General features: G+C 40.5%; 1 protein-coding gene across 1 annotated transcript in view; it reads left to right on the forward strand.

The window, feature by feature from the left end:
• The window catches only part of AK9 (adenylate kinase 9), a 109,649-nt gene that overhangs the window by 14,686 nt on the left and 74,255 nt on the right, over positions 1-20,708 (forward strand). The window contains exons 4-12 of the mRNA XM_059699755.1: positions 262-314; positions 409-505; positions 2,656-2,768; positions 8,672-8,860; positions 9,719-9,847; positions 11,783-11,857; positions 14,115-14,213; positions 18,901-19,040; positions 19,122-19,302. Coding sequence (XP_059555738.1) covers positions 262-314; positions 409-505; positions 2,656-2,768; positions 8,672-8,860; positions 9,719-9,847; positions 11,783-11,857; positions 14,115-14,213; positions 18,901-19,040; positions 19,122-19,302 — 1,076 coding nt within the window. The remainder of the gene's footprint in view (positions 1-261; positions 315-408; positions 506-2,655; positions 2,769-8,671; positions 8,861-9,718; positions 9,848-11,782; positions 11,858-14,114; positions 14,214-18,900; positions 19,041-19,121; positions 19,303-20,708) is intronic.

Consider the following 20,708-nt stretch of genomic DNA (forward strand, 5'->3'; position numbering starts at 1 on the left):
ATATTCTCTTGCACATTATACAGGGCATAAGCGCCAGGGGCATGGCGGTGTTTAGGAAGTTCGCTTCCCCAAGGTGGCAGAGATGGGTTCTCTGTGGAAAATATTCTGTGCTTCTACAACTTGTGTATAAACATGCTTTGTACACTCTAAAGTGATACACAAATGTTAACCTTTGTTGCCAGTTACAAAACACACAAATGTGTTTCTTAATTTGACAATTCTAATACCACTTTGTGCTAATATTTTGAATTCTTATTTCAGCTCTAACAATTTTGGAAGAACATATTGCCAATGAAACCGAAGCAGGGGTTATGGTAAACAAATCTAAATTTCAAAGTTATTATTTTTTTAAAGCACTATATCACAGGTATATTAAACAGTAATGTAAAATATCTGTGCTTTTCTTAGTTGCAATCGATGCTGATGAGTGGTCAAAGCATTCCAGATGAACTTGTCATAAAGCTAATGTTGGAGAAGCTCAACTCCCTAGAAATCTCTCACTTTGGTATGTTTATTTCTGTGCATTGGTGGTTATCAGAGCAGCCTTAAAACTGTGCTATTCCCGGCCAGTGTGGTCCGATGGTTGAGCATGGGCCCATGAACCAGGAGGTCTGCTGGCTTCATCCCCAGTAGGGGGCGTGCAGGAGGCAGCCCATCGATGTTTCTCTCTCATCAATATTTCTACCTCTCTATCCTTCTCCTTTCCTCTCTTTAAAAATCAATAAAAATATATTTTTAAAAAAATGCTCTGTCTGAGCCGAAGTAATTTCTGGAGTTGCTCTTTCTTTTGCCCTGGCACAGGTCCCAGAGCCTGAATTCAATCCAGCACTTCAGATCGTTTTGCTTATTTACTTGTTTTTATTTTTTACACTCTCCTTTTGTATGAATTAACTTTACATGATCCAATCTTCTTTTAGCATTGTGTTTTTCAGCAAAAGCTTCAAAAAGCTGCTGTGATCCTCCTCGCAGTGCTGACAGCTTCTGCTGACTGCTTTCCCGTTCACCCTGAGTTCGATTACTAAGTCCTGTCAATCGGTTATTTAGGTTTCTCCGTATTAATCCACACTTCTCAGGCAGGAACCGAAACAAGAATAGCCCCAGCTTGTCCTCTGGCTCTAGTTATTGGCAGGCTTCAGTCTGCTCACCCAGCTTACCCCCTGACTGTGGACCCGAGAAGTCTCCCTGCATTCCAACAGGTTGCTGACCAGGGGCTTTGGAATTGTCTGATGGGAGGGGTGAGCTGGGCCAGGCTTGAATTCAATCTGGGGTTGGGCAAGCTGCCCCATTCACCACATAGCCCACCTTTGTGATGTGTCAGACCTGGACATTAACACATCCAGAGGAGGGACTGGTCAAAGCCTTGAAAACAAGTTCAAAAGAAGTTGTTAATCAAGTGAGGACTAGATTAACAACGACAGGAGCCAGACCAAACTAGGGGAGTGCTGAGACAGGAAAGCAAGAAAGCCAGAACAGCAGGAGGAGGAAAGCAGAGAGAGACCCGGCTCAGGCTCCAATTCCTGAGAAGGCGCGGCTGCTTGCATGGCTGTATTTTTGCAGTGGTGCCTTGGGCTCCCTTAAAGAGCCTCAAATAGAATGAATGCCTCGGGGTGCCACTCCTCTTGCAGAGTGTCTCAAAGATAACAGCAGGAACAAATGAGGAAGCGAAAACCAAGTTGGAAACTAAGGATTATAGTAAAACAGGAGAGAATCATGGTAACACTCACATATCCAAACCCAAGATAACAGATCTCCCTTTCTGCTTAGGGTTGCTTCTCTGGACAGCATCCAATGCATAGAGGCAAAAAGTAAAGTGAGAAAGTACAGGAGAAACTGACATATTTAATGAGGTTTTGGATTACCATGATAGTTGTTGATCTGATTTTTTTTTAAATAAAAGATTGTGATCGATACCTTCTTAAGTGGGGATTTTGAGGTTGGCTTATGAGACACATTTATTCATCTACCAACAGATGCTTAGTAGCTTTTTCTATTACACTACTCTAGGCATTGTATAGGATAGCAGTTCTCAAGATTCCATTACACTTTTGAGAATTGTTGAGGCTCCAAAGGAGCTTTTACTTATGGGTTATATCGATCGGTATTTACCATATTAGAAATTAAAACTAGAACATGTTTAAAATATTTACAAAACAGTTCCATGTTAACATAAATAGCATATTTTATAAACATAATTATATTATTCAAAGCACAATATTTAGTGATATTTTATTTTTGCAAATTTCTTTAGTGTCTGGCTTAAGAGAAGACCTAGCTAAATTCTCACATCTGCTTTTGCTTAGTTTGTTGCAATATATTGTTTTTGTTGAAGTACATGAAGAAAATTCAGTTTCACACAATGGTAATTGGAAAAGGAAGGGTATTTTAATGGTCTTTAGGATCATTGTGGATATTCTTGATCTTACACCAAAACTTGATAAGGAGCCCTGGCCAGTTTCTCAATGGTTAGAGCATTGGCCTGTGGACCCGAAGGGTCTCAGATTTGATTCCCTGTCAAGGGCAGTACCTCTCTTGCAGGTTCCATCCCCTGCATTAGTGTTCATCAGAAATTAGATGACATTTTGTAAAGCAATAATAATAATTCCATGGTCTCACATAGGTAATATAACACTTTAAAAATTATATTTTACTCTACAGGTTATATTATCACTGAACTACCAACACTTCCACAGGATGCCATGACTACTTTGCAGCAAATAACCTTAATTAAAAATCTAGATTTGAAGCCTGATATTATAATCAATATTAAGGTAAGAAGTTGTTTTCTAGTATAGTTAACCATTCTTTTTGATGGAAGTGAAGTTAAAGGACTGTTCATAAAAATTTTAAGTAATTAGGGAAATACTAATTTATGCATCAGTCATAGGGACTGAACTATACACTCTTAAACCTCTGTGCTTTTGCACCCGCAGCTCTATCCACAGTGGACACCTCCTTGCCTCTTGTCATCCTTTGAAAGTCATTCAGATATCATCTCTTCAGAACTTTCCCCCAGGGTGACCCCCTATATACCAACACACCCATTAACTAATTCATTCTCTCTCCCCACATCCCCAACACATTACTACAGGAAAGTTAAATACATCTCTGATGACCATTCACATTAATCTCATCTCTCTATCACATTACCCCACTATATTGTCATTGACTATTTTCCTTCTGGACTCAGCCTTACTTGAAGGCAGGAGCCACGTCTTACATAAACTAGCTCAATATCTGGCACCTAGTTGACACGGAATACATTTTCTAGTTAAATAAAATAAAAGAACAAACAAATGATTTGGACACATGAATGTTAAGGAAGTAGATTGGTTAAGAATCAAGGCTGGCTCCTGTTCCCAATTCTCTCCTTTCTCATTGGTAAGCACATTTAGGAACCTCAGTTCCTCTTTTTTAAAAAAAAAAATATATATTTTATTGATTTTTCACAGAGAGGAAGGGAGATAGAGAGTCAGAAACATCGATGAGAGAGAAACATCGATCAGCCGCCTCCTGCACATCTCCCAGTGGGGATGTGCCCGCAACCCAGGTACATGCCCTTGACCGGAATTGAACCTGGGACCCTTCAGTCCGCAGGCCGACGCTCTATCCACTGAACCAAACCGGTTTCAGCCTCAGTTCCTCTTTACAAAGATGATGATAACTGCCTCATGAGGTTTTGATAAGAATACAGTGAGGTGAGGACTACTTGTTTATATAAAAATGAATGATGCCCTAGCTGGTTTGGCTCAGTGGATAGAGCATCTGCCTTCGGACTGAAGGGTCCAAGGTTCGATTCCAGTCAAAGCCACATGCCTGGGTTGTGGGCTTGGTCCCCAGTGGGGGGCGTGCAGGAGGCAGCCGGTCAATGACTCTCTCTCATCGTTGATGTGTCTGTCTCTCCCTCTCCCTTCCTCTCTGAAATCAATAGAAATATATATATTTTTAAAAAAGAAAGAAAAGAAAATGAATGATAAGCTTTTGTATTCATACCCTGCCTGATTCTCCAAAAGGCTTGACAGCTCAAAATAAATTAGATGGTTCTCAGCTCAGGTGTTGGGACCCAGTGGTGTGTGGAGGTCAGCGTGAGAGAGATGTGGCATTGCAGTGCTGAGCACACAGCCCCAGCCACAGGTCATGGTCAGAGACCAATCGAAATCCCTGTGATCTTGAGACTGTCACGTACGTGAATGTGTGTAATAGAGAGAAGAAAAGATCTCAAACAATTAACTGAAGCCAAATATAATGTCCAAGCCATGGAAAAGATCAATTGTACAGGAATTTTAAAACGTGGTGGAACAAGAGCGCAAAGGCTATAGCGCCAGAGGCTTACCAAATTTCGGGCATCAATTTGGTTCTAAGTTTGATGAGCCAGAGTAGAAGGGGAAGTGTGGCCAGTTACATAAAATTTACATTGACCATGAAAAGACAAGCAAGCCATTCCCCGGGGAAAACGAGTCCTATTAAAAAGGAGAGAAATGTCTTACATGGATCTTACTGTAAGCGATTGTTAATGCAGAGGATGAAGTCCTGAACCCCATTTATAAGTGTGATAGTGAGCGCCCATGGCAGTTTCTGCAGTGCAATCAGAGGGCCGAATGTGAGACCGAACTCAGTACAACGCACAATACATGATGGTTTAGTCCAGTGGCTCTCAACCTTCCTAATGCCGCGACCCTTGAATACAGTTCCTCATGTTGTGGTGACCCCCAACCGTAAAATTATTTTCGTTGCTACTTCATAACTGTAATTTGGCTACTGTTATGAATCATAATGTAAATATCTGATATGCAGGATGTATTTTCATTGTTACAAATTGAACATAATTAAAGCATAGTGATTAATCACAAAAACAGTATGTAATTATATATGTGTTTTCCGATGGTCTTAGGCAACCCCTGTGAAAGGGTCGTTCGACCTCCAAAGGGGTCGCGACCCACAGGTTGGCGACCCACAGGTTGGCGACCCACAGGTTGAGAACCGCTGGTTTAGTCTTATTTGGGGACAAAACCTGGAATTTCTAGAGCAGAAGTTCTTAGCCTGGGATCCATAATTCCTTTAGCATTTATGAACCTCCTGAAATTATGTACAAAATTTTATATGTATGTGCATTTTTATGAAATAAAAGCCTATGTCTTTCATCATATTCTAAAGAGTCTGTAATACAAATATATATATATATATATATATATATATATATATATATATATATAGTTAAGGGCCAGTGATCTCCTGCAGCAGTGGTTCTCACAGTATGGTTTCCAAACCAACTGCATCAGCAGCACTCAGAAGCTTGTTAGAAGTGCATATTCCTGCTGTATACCTGAAACTAATATAAAATAATATTGAATGTCAACTGTAATTGAAAATTCAAAAAAAAAAGAAAGAAATCAAATTCTGTGGCCCCACCTCCAAACTACGAGTCAAAAACTCTGGGGATGGCCTCCAGCTATCTGTTGAAAAGTCCTTTAGGTGACCGCTGAAGTTTGAGGACCACTGCTCAGAGGCATGTCCTTTGGACTGATCCCCTTGTTAATCAGTTTCTACAAGTGAAAACAGGAGACAACTCAAGGCAATAGTCTTTGTCAAGGACCCGCAATGTGGGTATTCTGCGTTGTTGAATAAGAGCATAAACATTTTAAAAATTACCTGAATGGGTTGAGATTTTTCTGTGAAAGATGTGGAAGCCTAAATAGAAGTCTTGCATCAATAAATAGCCCTCCCATTGCCACATCAAGGCGGCCTGAAGAAATCAGAAAATGAGCAAGGAAGGTCCTAAAGTTTCTTGCCTTCTTTGTTTCTCAAAGATGTGGTACATGAACTGTCACATGAGAGTCAGTGAGAATGCTTGTTAGAATGTCTAAGCATTCTAACTCCAGGCTTAAATCACACGGGGGAGCAGGAATGTCTATTTTTAGTTCCCTATATACAGTTACACCATAATGTTTGAGACCACAATGATAAACCATCATCCAGAGTTTTTTATCCTAAAAATTATTCGGAGCAGGATATGTAGCCCTAACCCCTATTAACATTATTAGTGTGCCACGGAACATGGGCTATGGGCCAGAAGCCTGGCTCCAGGTTGTGGTTTGCCCTCATGACATTGTGATCTGAGACCACAGTCAACCTGCCAGCGCATTTCTTCTCTGATCAGCAGAATGGCTTTCATCGTAATATGAGATTGTTTCTCTTACACGATTAGTTTGAGAATTGAGTCAAATATTACACATGTGAAAGCACTTTGAAAGAAGGAAATTACTTATAGACTTTGGTTTTGGTTTGTTTCTCTTTACTATCCAGACTCAGTTTTCTCATTTACAAAATGAAAAGTTTGGACTAGAATAAATAACCTTTCAGGCCCCATTAATGATTGGCATTTTATGAAATACTTCACCCATAAAATTGTAAATATTGTCAATGCACAGTATACCTTTTGGTTGAAAATATGTAGATATTCCCCCATTTTTCTCCATTCTCATCCTTTTCTTAACTTTTTTCAACTTGACATTTAATATCACTTTCTATTAGTAGCCCGGTGCACAAATTTGTGCACATTGAAAGGAAATTAATTAGAAGAAATATTTTAATATCTCTATTCACTCTTTCTCTATAACAGAAGTGTCAACCAAATTCACAATCAACAATGACAGATCAACACACACACGTGCGATTGGCGCCAGAGAGATCTTTAAATATATAGATAAACTTGCTTAATTAGACCTGCTTTCTGATTTAGCTAAACTTTTTCCAGCCCAGTGAAGTACCCCAACTTCTCTTTCAGGTAATTGTCAGCAACACAGCAGTAAATATCAACACAAAGCAGATTATTATTGTAGATCACGCAGGGAGAACAAAGGGCAAAATATTTAACTGTAGCAGGGTTTGATTATATTCTGCACAGTGAGAAAACCTGAAGTCATTTTCAAGGTCCACCTTTTCTTACTTTTCAGTCGGGTCAAGTTTCTAAGCTTTCTAAATCTCTGTTTTCCAGCTAATGAAAAGAAAATAGGATTCTATCAAGTCTCCTATCTACCTACTCCAGGACTTCTGTGAGGATCAAATGAGATGAAGCACGGAAAAACGCTTCACAGACATTTGGTTAAAGTGTAAAATGTTTGTACCTGGCTATAAAGCAAGTCAGGTTCTTGGGCTAAAGGAACTCCAAGGAGGCTAGTCACTAGGGAGAGGAAGCTGGACGTTGCTACATGATGTCATTACCCAGTGCCCACAGTGACTGTTTCCCGGCTCGGCTAGGCTGTGGGCCACATTTTGCGCCATGGAGTCTTGGCAGCGTTGGCTGCGATTTGGTGGGATGCCACTCTGGGGTGGTGGCAGGGACAGTGTCCCACTTGGGGGAAGCCGGGTGTTGCTTTGTGGGCACCAGATCCATGGTGCTTTTTCTCTGTAATTGGCCAGTGCATGTCACAGCAGCTCCTGCTTTGAACGTCTGCCCCCTGGTGGTCAGTGCGTGTCATAGTGACCAGTCGAATGGTCAGACACTTAGCATATTAGCCTTTTATATATATAGATTAGTTTCAGGTGTCCAGCATAGTGGTTAGACATTTATACGATTTATGAAATGATCTCTTCAATAAGTCTAGTACCCACCTGACATCATACATAGTTATTACAATATTATTAACTATATTCCCTATGCTGTACCTTACATCCCTGTGACTGGTTTGTAACTACCAATTTGCACTTCTTACTCCCTTCATCTTTTTCACCCAACCCCCCCAACTCCTCTCCCTTCTAGCAACCATCAGTTTGTTCTCTGTATCTATGAGTCTGTTTCTGTTTAGTTTGTTTGTTTTGGTCTTTTGATTCCACATCTAAGTGAAATCATATGGTATTTGTCATTCTCTGTTACTTCTTTCACTTAGCATAATATCCTCTAAGTCAGCTGTTCTCAACCTTGGCTGCACATTAGAATCACCTGGGAATCTTTCTTTAAATCCTGATTTCTGGGCCTCATCCTCCGGAAATTCTCTTTCTTTGTTACTAATGTTGTGGCCTTACCCCATAACAAAGAAACAGAAATTCCGGAGGATGAGACCCAGAAATTAGGATTTTTAAAAGATTCTCAGGTGATTCTAATGTGCAGCCAGGGTTGAGAACCACTGCTCTAAAGTTCTTCCATGTTGTTGCAAATGATAAGATTTCATTCTTTTTTATGGCTGAATAATATTCCTATATATATATATACACACACACACACACACACACACATACCACATCTTCTTTCCTTATGAAATTAATTTGACAGAATCTTCTTGTGCAGGCTAAACTGACTTTCTACTGTATTTCTCTAACTCTTTTTACTGTTTGTCTAACCCTCTTTTTTATCTTAAAACTTCTGACGTTTATTACATATATTAATTTTGGATAAAGAAAATTGTTGATGGGGGAGGGTTGGGAGAGGTCAATGGAGGAAAAAGGAGGCATGTAATACTTTCAACAATAAAAATTTTTTTAAAAAAAGAACAAAAAACAAACAAAAAATGTTGACATACCATGAAGGTTATATAATGAAACCTGACACAAAATAACACTTAAAATACTACCTTTGCTTGGGGTTTTAAAGAATTTTTCAGTTTATGTATTGCATAATATGTGAATTGGAAGTAAAAGCATATGCAACATGTTTTAAATGATTACTAATGTTCCTTAGTGCCCTGACTATGATTTATGCCAAAAAGTTTCTGGGCAAAGGCAGCACAGTACTACCGGGTACATTTACACAAGAGAGCAGTGGGATCCGGAAGTCATTGAGAATCGAAGGAAAAAAAAGAAAGACGCCCATAAAGAAGGAAGAGGAGAAGAGGAAGGGGAAGAAGAGGAAGAGCAAGAAGAAGAGGAGGTAATATCCCAGTACCCTGTACTGTGCTTTTTAACATTCATGAGAATTACATTACATGATCGCATGGATAACAGAAAATAGCAGATATTACATAGAATAATAATAGGATAATAAGTATGATAGTGAACATTTTCAGGCCTTGGGCTGAGAACTTTTACAGGCATTATTCCCGCTGCCTTGAAATATTATTTTCCAGAAATCTGTGTGGCTCTCTCCCTCATTTCCTTCTGGGTTCTACTCAACTATTACTTCTTCAAGGAACTCTTCCATGACCCCCTGATTAAAATAGCACCTTCTCCCATTAGTCTCCCTTCCCTCAATCCTGCATTATCTTTCTTCCTCGTACTGAACACCACCTAACCTGTTATATGTTAATTTGTCTACTTGTTTATGCTCTTTATGCCCCAACTAGAATGCATGGTCCATTATCCCCAGCAACTTAGTTGGTTTTATTCACTTTAGTATTTCAAGTTCCTAGAGCTGCTTGCATATAGTGGGCACCCGATCAGTCTTTACTGAATGAGTGAATGAATGAACTAGTAGCTCAGGTTTTCAGAGGAAATCTAATTTCTTTATTTTGTCTCTAAAAAGATGATGTTCTTTCCCTGCTGTTCCATACTCGTTGAGAAGTACAAAGACATTACTAAATACCAAAGTCAATCTCAAGTTTTATTCCATCTGATAAGGGCCCCATAAGGTGTTTAATCTCTCTTAAGTAAAAATCCTCAGACTTTAATTTTCCCTTCTGTCTGCTTCTCACACCAAAATGGCATCTAGATGTAAGGAGGGAGGGATGTGGCTTATAAATTAAATAATCATTAACATAAAGATATTTAAAATCTTTTATTTTCCATTTAGGCATTTATTGCCGAAATGCAGGTGGTGGCTGAAATTCTTCAACATTTAGTTCAGAGGCCAGAGGATTATATGGAAAATATTGAGAACATCATTAAACTTTATAAGGATATGATTCTTCATGCTTTAGAAGTAAGAACAAGATATATTGCTAAAAATGGGAATATAGATATTTGTATTCTATCACTAGTTAAATAGCTCTCACATGTATTCACCCTCATATGTCATCTTTCTGGTTCTCCTCCACTTGAATTTGGTAGAATGCTATTAGAATAAGGCTTCCTTCCCAAAGGCTGTTGTTTCACAAAACAATATTATTTTATTCTTACAAAGCATCAGTGTTGCTGAAACATGATAAATGAACTGCATTTTTTCAAAAGTTATTAGGGGATTCATATATGGTTGGAGATTGGAAAACCCATGCTAACAGACTATTTTTGTGAAATCATTTTCAATCTGTAATTTATGGGTTTGTCAAAACAAATGTACACTTAAGGTACATCTTTTATTCTAAAGTTTATTTAAATTGCAATCTAAAGAAGCATTACCCCCAGATTGGTTTCTGTGAGTATCCTATTCAGCGTTGGTTATATGTAAACATGATAAAGCCATCCTTTTTGTAATTATTTAGCATTAAAAATATGATTACTAAGATTACAATTATGTGAAAAATATATTTTATAGGCCCAAAATCCAGGGGAGATAGCCAAATTGTGTTGAAAATTTATTCAACAAGAATAAATTTATTAAACTTGGGTATCTGGCTAGACATCATGCTAAACAACAACAAAAATAAATAAAAAACAAGTCTTCAAGTTGCCTCTTCCCATCGGATAGAGAAACTAAAATAATTTGTTTTATGCTGTTTTATACTGTTCATATATTTTAAAGACAAATACGTGGATCATTTTAATTCTCATGATCTACCCCCCAAAATAAGAAATTGAATTGTTTCTCCTGTATATCTTTTATTCCTCTCCTCCTCCTCTCTGGCCATGGCCTTTAAACATAGCTTCTTAACAGCCATTTACATGTCTGTGTATAACATTCTTTCCTCCTGCATAGTCCTTAATACATTGCAGGCGGATCACAAGCATTCTTGTGTTTTCATATGACACAGTGTTTTACATAAATGTTAAAGGCACATCTTAAAATTAAATACCCATTGCATTTTGAAGTTATTTATTACATGTTACAAGCTAATATCTTTTTAAAGTATGATACTTTGTAAAACGTTTTTTGTACTCGTCAATAGAAACTTATCTGGCCGCTGAGTAAAGCTAGCAATAAAACTACTGGTGCACAATGTGTTAAGTGAAATAAAGCATAATTAAAATCAGATTCAGAAAATTAGAAAACTGTATTTACAGGGGAAAATAAGCAGAGCTAGTCTCTTCAAGGGTTGGGACAAGGTCTTACATACTAGCATCCCCGATGCCCAGTGCAGTGCCCAAAGAATGGCAAGTGGTAAATGCTTAACACATGTCCAGCTGAACAAGTGATGAGATCACAAAGGGAAAAAATGATAGCTTCAATTTCATTACATGTAAGACTTCGAGAAATAAAAAAATTAAAAACCTTACTCAAAAGATAACCTGGAAATATACCCACATCAATTATGAAAAAGCCATAGAAATGGTTTTTCTTAACCTGTAAGTTCTCACCCTTCTGAGATAAATAGGCCACAAATATGAGCAGACAGTTCACAAAAATGAAAGACAAAAGAGTAACAGGCCTCTCAAAATTTTTTAGCTTCTCTGAGTATGAAGAAATGCTAATCTGAATAATGAAGTATCATCTTCATGATCAAGTTTTAGAAGATGAACAAGGAATAAGACTTTCTAATGCTAGTGAGAGTATGGTAAAGCAAACACCCATACCCTGCTGAAAGGACTAGAAGTCCGTATGGCCATTTTGAATAGCTCGAGCACGGAAAACAACATACATGATGTCATGTGTAACACAATTTAGACTTCAAGATTTCCTCGCCGTATATTAAGATTCTGCTCTTGCATTCAGTTTTCCCAATGATCCTAGATTATAAGGTTTCTTTTCTATTATCTGTAGGAAATAATGGCTGAACACAATCCCCAGTATTTCATTGAGCTTGATGGAAATAAGCCCCCAGAGGACCTCTTTAATGTGAGTGCAATTTTTAATAAAAATATCCCACAGTTTAGAAAATCAAAAAGTTGTTGACTGGCTTGTACTTATTTTAACAAACATCAGAAAGATATTTACTTGTTTAACCATTTATTGTTTGAAACATTTATTTTGACACTTAAAAATTTGGTGTTGTATTTACTCATTTTGTTTATATTAAAATCAAAACTACACTTAAATCTAAAAATCTCTGTATGGCAAAAATTGCCTCAAAGAAAAGTTAAAGCAAATAGCAGCAATAAGCTCACGATGATGCTCAACATGAGCCATTAGAGAAATGCAAAACAAAGCCATAATGAAATACCACTTCACACCCGCTGAGACAGCTGAAATTAAAAAAACAACAACAAAAACAGGCACTAACCAGGGTTGGCAAGGTTGTGGAAAGATTGGAACCCTCATACATTGCTGTTGGGGTTGTAATTTGGTGTGGCAGAAGGGCAGAAGCTAGTCTGGTGAGAGATAATCTGAAATTATTTGAAAATTGAAAGTCTAAGGATAAGCAGCTGGAAGGATGGATTTGACGTTACTGAGAGGGGAAGACTGGGAGGAGTGCGTTTGAGTTGGAGTGGGTGTGTGTAGTGGGTCATGAGTTTTATCTTGCATGTTTAAAACTGAGGTGACTATTAGATATCTGTGAGATAATAGAAAATATATATGGGTCTCTGCACAGAGACCAAATATATATGGTTCCTGGCACAGAGTTCCCAAATGCTTGTAGTTTCCTAAGAGATAAGAGCACTAGAAGCATCTTTGATTCTTTTGAGGTGACTCCAAGTCAGCTCCTGGATGGCCTCTGGATGGTAGGTGGGCACCTGAAGGACTAGTTTGTTAAAGGACATGATAAAGGATACAGATGAACGGTCAGATGAAGAGATACATAGGGTGGGGTCTGAGAGGGTCCCGGGGCTTCTGTCCCCGCGGAGTTGGGGTGTGTCAACCTCCTGGTGTAGACATGTTCGCCAACCTGGAAGCCCAAACCTCATACTGTTGGGATTTTATGGAGGCTTTTTTGCATAGGCATGACTAATTAATAACTCTGTTTTAGCCCATCTCCCTTCTCTGGAGGATAAGGGATGAGCTGAAAATTCCAAGCTGCTCTTATCTTTCTCTCACATCCTATATTCAATCCATCAAGCATACACAGCAGGCTTCTGCTTCAAAATGTATTCAAAATTTGAGTACTTCTTGCGACACACTTTCCTCAAATTGAAGGCAGAAACTCCAGTAGGTCTGGTTGAAACTTGCCAAGCCTGTTAAGGCCCCATTTGGCATGGGACCCTAGCCCTTCTGCCCACATTCCACTGGCCAAAACAAGTTACATGGAGAAGCTCAACACCAATGGGATAGGGAGTGTCCTTTATCCAACATGAACTAGGGAACAAGCAAGGGAAGGGAGGGGAGGGTGAACTGTGAACTCACAATACAATCTACCACAGATTACCATGTACCATCAGGACTTTGTCTACCTCACCCTCTCTCATCTCAGACTCTATGTTTCAAATTCTTCCACCAAGTGTCTGTATTAGTTGCTTAGTGCTGCCATAACAAAGTACCATAAACTAGGTGGTTTAAAATGACAGGAATTTATTCTCTCAGAGTTCCAGAGGCCAGAAGTCCAAAATCAGCATGTTGGCAGGGTCATGCTCCCTCCAAAGCCTCTAGTGGAGGATCCATTCTTGCCTCTTCTGCCTTCTGGTAGCCCCAGGCCTCCCTTGGCTTGTGGCAGCATAACTCCAACGTCTGACCCTGTCTTCACATGGCTGTCTTCCCTCCGCCCGAAGAGGTCCCGTAGAGCTAGACCTCTAAGGACATGAATATTTGAGGACCAGAGGGAGGACTGTTATGGGTTGAATTGTGTCCCCCCCAAAAAGATATGTTGAGGTCTTAACCTCATATGAATGTGTCTTTATTTGGAAATAGGATCTTTTCAGATATAATCAAGTTAAGATGGGGTCATACTGAAGTGCAGTGAGCCCTATTGCAATGTGACTGGTGTCCTTATAAGAGAAGGGACTCAGACACACAGGGAGAAGTTGGCTATGTGACAACAAAGGCAGGGATTGGAGTGATGCATCTATAAGCCAAGGAGCACCATAGATTACCAGCAAACAACCAGAAGCTAGGAAGAAGCAAGGATGTATTCTACTCATGAGCTCGTCACTTTTTCAGAATATTTGAAATCCTCAAATGCCAGTTTGAACAATGTATTTAAAGATCTGTTCCTTCAATTTAGACGGTCATAGAGCGACTTAAATATCTGAACCTAAGAAGAGCAGCTGTTTTAACTAAACTTCAGAGTGCAGAAGAAGAACTGAATGATGCAATGGACAATGTAAGTTATTTTTAACTGTTTGAAAGTGAACCTTCTTACTATATATTGTTACCTTAATTTGTATCCAAGGTTTAAAAGGAGTTTCAGAATGCCTCTTCTAAAAATGAATTTGATTTCTGGGAAGAAGCTGTAATATTATCACAATATTCTTATAGACACCAAACACAACAAAAGTTATGAAACAAAGAAAAACAATAAAAGCAGAACAACCAAATCACAGGAATAATGAGAAAGAAGAAACCAAGTTCATTTTTAAAATTTTGCAGCACCAGAGAAAGCAGAGGCATAAAAGCCCTGAACTCTATAAGCACTCATTCATTTCTTCAATCATTCAACCAGCATTTTGGAATAATTGCTGTGTTCCAGGCACTGATGCACTGTGCATATGATGGTGATCAAATTATAAATGCTAAGTGCTAAGGGGGCCACAGGGCTTTAACTGGAGATTTAATCCTACTGGAAAGTTCAGTTTCCCCTATATGAATAGAAATTAAAAAACAAAACACCTGAATTTTAAATAGATGATATAATTCAAATAAAGCAATCTTTGAAGGAAGGTCCTTACGTTATCCTGTGACATGTAATCCCTAGATCTTCATGGGTAAACATAGCTGGAATATGTGCTGGGACTTCGGTAAACAAACTGGTGCTGAAAGGGAAGACAGGGCCTGAGGAGCACAGAGGCTGTGTTCTGAGCTCCCTCTTTGAGGTCATCAATGAAGGAAAAATTTAAAGGACCCATAAAACTGGAAGAATTTCCCAGCCGGAAAGGTTGTCCTTAGAAATTATTGCCTAAGTTTATAGTTCATATGATATATGACTAAGGATGCCTGCCCTCTCTTTCACAAAAGGGCAGAAGTTGTGACTGTGTACAATGGAGTCACTATTTATATGCCTCAAGCCGTGTTTCTCCCTGGCAGTCCAGACCACCTCCAAAGAGTCACCTGGGAAGCTTACCGCAAATATAGATTCCGGAGGCCCACATCCCAGAATGACTGAGCCAGAATGTGTGTCTGTAGGTGGGAACTGGGAATGTATTTTTACAACATCCAGAGAAGATGTCCATCCCCGCTTAAGTTTGAGGGACCCCACTTTAAAGTTTGAACCCTGGCTTATCATGCTTGATAAATCTTGAAGTTTCTGCACGTTTTGAAGGACTTAGATGGATGCCCTTCAGCTAACGGCAGGTGAAATTTAGAAAATCAATCTAAAGGAGCTGGGTATAAAGGACTTAAATCTCCAAAGGTGATTTTATAAATGGCTAATAAACACACGAATAGACTCTCAAATCACTAGTCATTAGGGAAATACAAATCAAAACTCCAAGATTACCACCATTAAGTATTAAAAAGTACATATATGTATGTGTGTCCAAGAAATGGAAAATAACAAGTATTGTCGAGGATGGTGCAGCTCCTGTGTAAAACAGTTTGGTCTTTTCTCAAAATATTAAACATAAATTTACCATAAGAACCAGAAATTTTGCTCCTATGGATATACCCAAAAGAAGTGAAAGCAAGGACTCAGACAGGTATTTGTACACCAATATTCATAGTAAACAGCAAGGAGGTGAAACAACCCAGGTGTCTATCAGTGGACATGTGGGTAAACAAAATGTGGTGTGTAGACACAATGGAATATTATTCAGTCTTAAAAGGAAATTACATTCTGATACATGCTAAAACATCGATGAACCTTGAAAACATTTGTGCCGGCAAAATGAGCCAGAAACAGAAGACAGATACTGTGTAATTACACTTGGGCACCTTACCAGTGGTTGGCAAACTGCGGCTCGGCAAACCATGGCTCGCGAGCCACATGCGGCTCTATGGCCCCTCGAGTGTGGCTCTTCCACAAAATACCGACTTCTGCGCATGGGCCACGAAGTTTCAATTGCATTGTATGTGCGTGCCTGCACATGGTATTTTGTGGAAGAGCCACACTCAAGGGGCCAAAGAGCCGCATGTGGCTCGCGAGCCACGGTTTGCTGACCACGGACCTAGACTAGGCAAATTCAAAGGGGCAGAATGTAAAACAGAGATTGCCAGGGGCTGCGGGGAGGAGAAGGGGAAATTACTGTTTAATAGGTGCCAAGTTTCCGTTTGGGTTTTTGAAAAAGCTCTGGAAATGGAGAGTGGTGATAGTTGCACAACATTTTGAGTGTATTTAATGCCACTGCATTGTACACTTAATATCGTTAAAATGGTAAATTTTAGGTTACATATGATTTACCACAGTTAAAAAAAAATTTTTTAAACCAAAACATCCTTGCAGATTCTACTGTGCAGCCAGGGATGGGAACCACTGGCATAAAGGGGTGAGAGGCACAGGACCTCAGTGTGAACTGGCACCTGCTGGCGAAGAGTGTGAGAGCTGAAACGTTTGATGCGCTGTGAGAGAGGAGTGGGGTGGGGGTGGGGGTGGGCGTGAGAGTTTGTGGTGGGAGGAAGGGCAGGGCAGGCTGGCACCTGGCACAGTAGACAGTGGCAGGACCGGTTTTCAAATCAGGCAGATTTGAATTCCAGATCGCAGCCTACCAGCCTGTGACTTTGCTTAACCTTACCTTTTGTTCAATTGTTTGAAAAAGGGAGGCTATCCCCTACCCCATGGTGTCATTATAAGTATTACATAAAATGACGCTTGTAAAATGCCTAAAACCAATGGTAATACTCAGAATAGCTAGCATCTATATTGAAGGGGCAAGGCTGGCTTCGTGGGCTAGCGACCTGTGCGGTCACATGAGTCCCATGCTTAGAAGGGCCCCACAATTAGTTTAATGCTGAGCTGTCAGTCTTGAAATGTTTAATCACTTTAGAACAAAGGCTCTGCATTTTTATTTTGTGCTGGGCCCAGCAAGTTAGCTGAGCTGTGCAGGGTCATTCACCCAATCACAGCAGAGCTGGCAGCAGCGCTGAAGAGCCGCGGCTGTGCCAGGCATTAACCGGGTAGCTGCTGGATCCTGGAACGGTCCAGAGGTTCCTCAGCTAGGCTCAGGAGGCGAGCTTGAGTGTAGTGGTGATAACTGTCGACTTTCCTGTGCCTCCTCTCACCGTGGCTGGGTCTGGGGTCCCTCTTACAAGATCCTCTGGTCGAGTCTCTCCAAATATGAAGCCTCTGGTTGCAGGAGAGGTGGGGGGGGGGGGGGGCTGAGGGACAGAGTTGGCCGACTCAGAGTGAGATGGAGGGTGGCGTTGGCCACTAGCACCTCCTTTTAAAGATCTGCGGCCAGTCTCCCTATCTTCTGCTGTCCATTCCCCATCTTCGGAGGTGCCTAGTGTCAACAGGTCATGAGCTTCTGGAGGATTCTGAAGAGTGAATGAACTTGATCCTTGTTGTCCCTACCCCCACCCCTCCCCCACACACCCATCCCTGTCGCCGCACTGAGCCTTTAGCTTTTTCTGATCTAAATCAGCGACCACTCATCCATCTGCTTTCTAGCTACAAAAATGTGAGGCCGTGGAGGGTCAGCTATCACTTCCCCTGGTCTCTTCTCCCAGTCGGTGTCCTCGTGAGTTTATTCCTGCGTTCATTCCCCTGCTGTCATTTTCACGAGGCTTTAGGGAAGCAGCAAGCACAAATGCATGTGTCATCTGCCTTGTTAAGCAGAGGGAGTCTGACAGTGTTTAAGACTCTAACATCCAGCTTATTTGAAAGCTCATCTTCTGGTAGCCCCTCAGCACCTGTACACATGGGGCTTCAGAAACATGGTCGGCTATTAAAACATTTTTCCCAAGTTGGGACAGGAAATAAGGATGATAAGGAAAGAGTGACTGCCTCCTGACTGGTCCGAGTACATCTCAGTCCCTAGCTCATCTGTGGATTCCGTGGAGAGGGGGCGGGGAGAGGGAGAGCCACCAACAAGGTTCTCAGTCTCATGTAGCTCCCCTACGCATTGGCAGTTTCCTTTGTCCTTAGCTACTTCTCCCAGCCTTCAGTTGGGGACACTCATGCAACATCTCTGTACTTTGCCTGCCTCTGCTCTGGGATGCGGCAGTGGTCCAGGCAAGACCATAGCTCCCACTCTCATCTATCCTCCACAGTCAACTCTGGAGCAAGCAGCTAATGTTCGATCCACATCTGAAGGTGGGAGGGAGCCAACGTGGACCCTGTCACCCTTGGCAGTTGCCCACCATGCCTTCTCTCCCCAGTTCTCTTGTCCCTGCTAAGGTAGCCCAAGGACAGTGAAGCTTTCAGTAATCTGCAGCCTGTAGAGAAGTAGTTACCTTCTCTGGAGATCATCAACAGAAAGAATTGCTGAGGGCAACTTTACATTCTAGGAAGAGCTAAATAAATGCAAAAATAATTTGTATATAGCATCTTACTATTTAAAAACTTAGGTAAATTGACTAAGAATTTGGTACATTTTCAGATCTTTTCAATAATTTTTTCAGTATCTGTTTTCTGAAATCATAGAAAACGCTCTAGCTAGCTTATGCTCATTCTACTTTATAAGAGAAAATGCTCAGTAAAATTCAAACAAGGTCTTATAACAGAAATGAAAACTATATGCCTATTAAATTTTGGACAAGTACAGAATGGTTGCAATTAAGAAAAAAAGCCAAAATTTGCCTTCTAAATTTTTTCTTAGAAAGTTACAGCACTATCAAATAAGAAATAAAATAATGCCATTAATTTCAGCAAAACTTATGCCCACATATTTAATGTTTTTAATGTTTGTTTTTAATAGGATGAGCTGTTTCGTACTCTTGCATCTTATAAACTTATTGCACCAAGATATAGATGGCAGAGAAGCAGATGGGGACGCTCATGTCCTGTGACTTTAAAAGAAGGTAACATTTATCCAGGAATGGCTGACCTTTCTGTAAGGTAAGTAATAATTTTCAGAACTTAATTTCAAAACTTCCCCATATCTCTTTTCAGTTGTTTATGATTGTGGTATATTTTAAGTTTTCTAGGTAAAATGTACTGTCTGGCATCAGAAGAAACATTAAGAGCATTTTTATTGAACCCACGCCCCTATCTTCTTCCACCAATGCCTGCACCACCATTCAAAGTATTTGTATTTGGACCTCCATCTTCAGGGAAAACAACACTTTGCAATTTGCTTGCAGAACATTACAAAGGAAAGGTAGCTACTTAATCTAGCTAGCTAGCTGGCTAGCTTTCTACCTATTTAAACTTGTTTATAATTTGTAGGATTTGTGAATTTGTAGGATTTGTACTGACTTTTCTTAATTTTACGCTGTCATTTGGGTAATTGTCCTTTGGGCTTGGAGTGGGAAAGGCATCCCCCTTGCTGTTCATTGTCGCTTCCAGACCATAGCCCCTCCCTGCTCCCCCAAAGCCCCAGATTTGACTGTTATGTCGTACAGATGACACCACCCATTACCTCTCCTGGTTCCACAGGTCTCCTGGGTTATACCCCTCCTGCTCACCGTGGAGTGAATATGTGGACAGTTCTCTACAACGTACTCACTCCTGTCATCATTCTTGGTGGTTTCAGTAATTACTAGGATGACCCTCCCAGCTCCCTGGCCTGCCAACTGCTTGACCTCCCCCCTCAGTGGTCTTGTTCTCCACACTCAGTAACTGAGGAGAAGTTGTGTTTAGCTTGGACCAGAGAGATAGCAGTGGAGGTAGGAAGAAGTGAGCAGATTTGGGATGTGATGTGAAGACAGAGCCAAAGCATTTGAGGAGGGATTGGTGTGTAGAGGAATGATATGAAAGCCAGCATGGCGAGAGCGTAGGGCATGAAAGGAGGAGTGGCCCAAGATGAAGGTTGCTGAAGATGTAGTCAGAGCTATGCAGGGCCTAGGAAGGAGTCTGAATTTACTTCGAGGCCTGTTGAGTTCTTTTAAACACAGGGGTAACGTTTTCTATTTGCTTTGAACTGTTTTATTGTAAAATATAACAAGCATACAGAAAAGTTGAAACTCACTGAACTACCACAAAACAAACCCCCATAGAGCCACCACCCAGCTCAAACAGAGAATGTTGCCAGCATCCCAGAAGGCCCCTCATGCCTCTTCCCAACACCAGTCCTCTTACTCCTCCACAAAGGGAACCTCTGCCCAGAACTTTATAGTATTCACTTCGGTGCTTTTCTTTTATGGTTTTACCATGTAACTATATGTCCACATACCATAGGTTATTTTTACATGTGTTTCTTTATGGATGTAAACAGTTTATGTTATTTGTGCCTGGTTTCTTTTACTTAACGTTATGATTGTGGTATGTAATGCATCTTATTTATGCATGGTGTTGCATATAGCTATATATTTTTTATTTTTATTGTTTTACTAGCGGCCCAGTGCATGAAATTCATGCACTTGGTGGTGGTGGGGGGGGGTCCCTCAGCCCAGCCTGCACCCGGCCTAAGCTGTCAGTCGGACATCTTTAGCGCTGCTGCAGAGGCAGGAGAAGCTCCCACCACTGCTGATGCACTTGCCAGCTGTGAGCCCAGCTTCTGGCTGAGCAGTGCTCCCACTGTGGGAGTGCACTGACCACCAGGGGGCAGCTCCTGCATTGAGCATC

The sequence above is a fragment of the Myotis daubentonii genome, chromosome 6 (genome assembly GCF_963259705.1).
Source record: "Myotis daubentonii chromosome 6, mMyoDau2.1, whole genome shotgun sequence".
NCBI lineage: Eukaryota > Metazoa > Chordata > Mammalia > Chiroptera > Vespertilionidae > Myotis > Myotis daubentonii.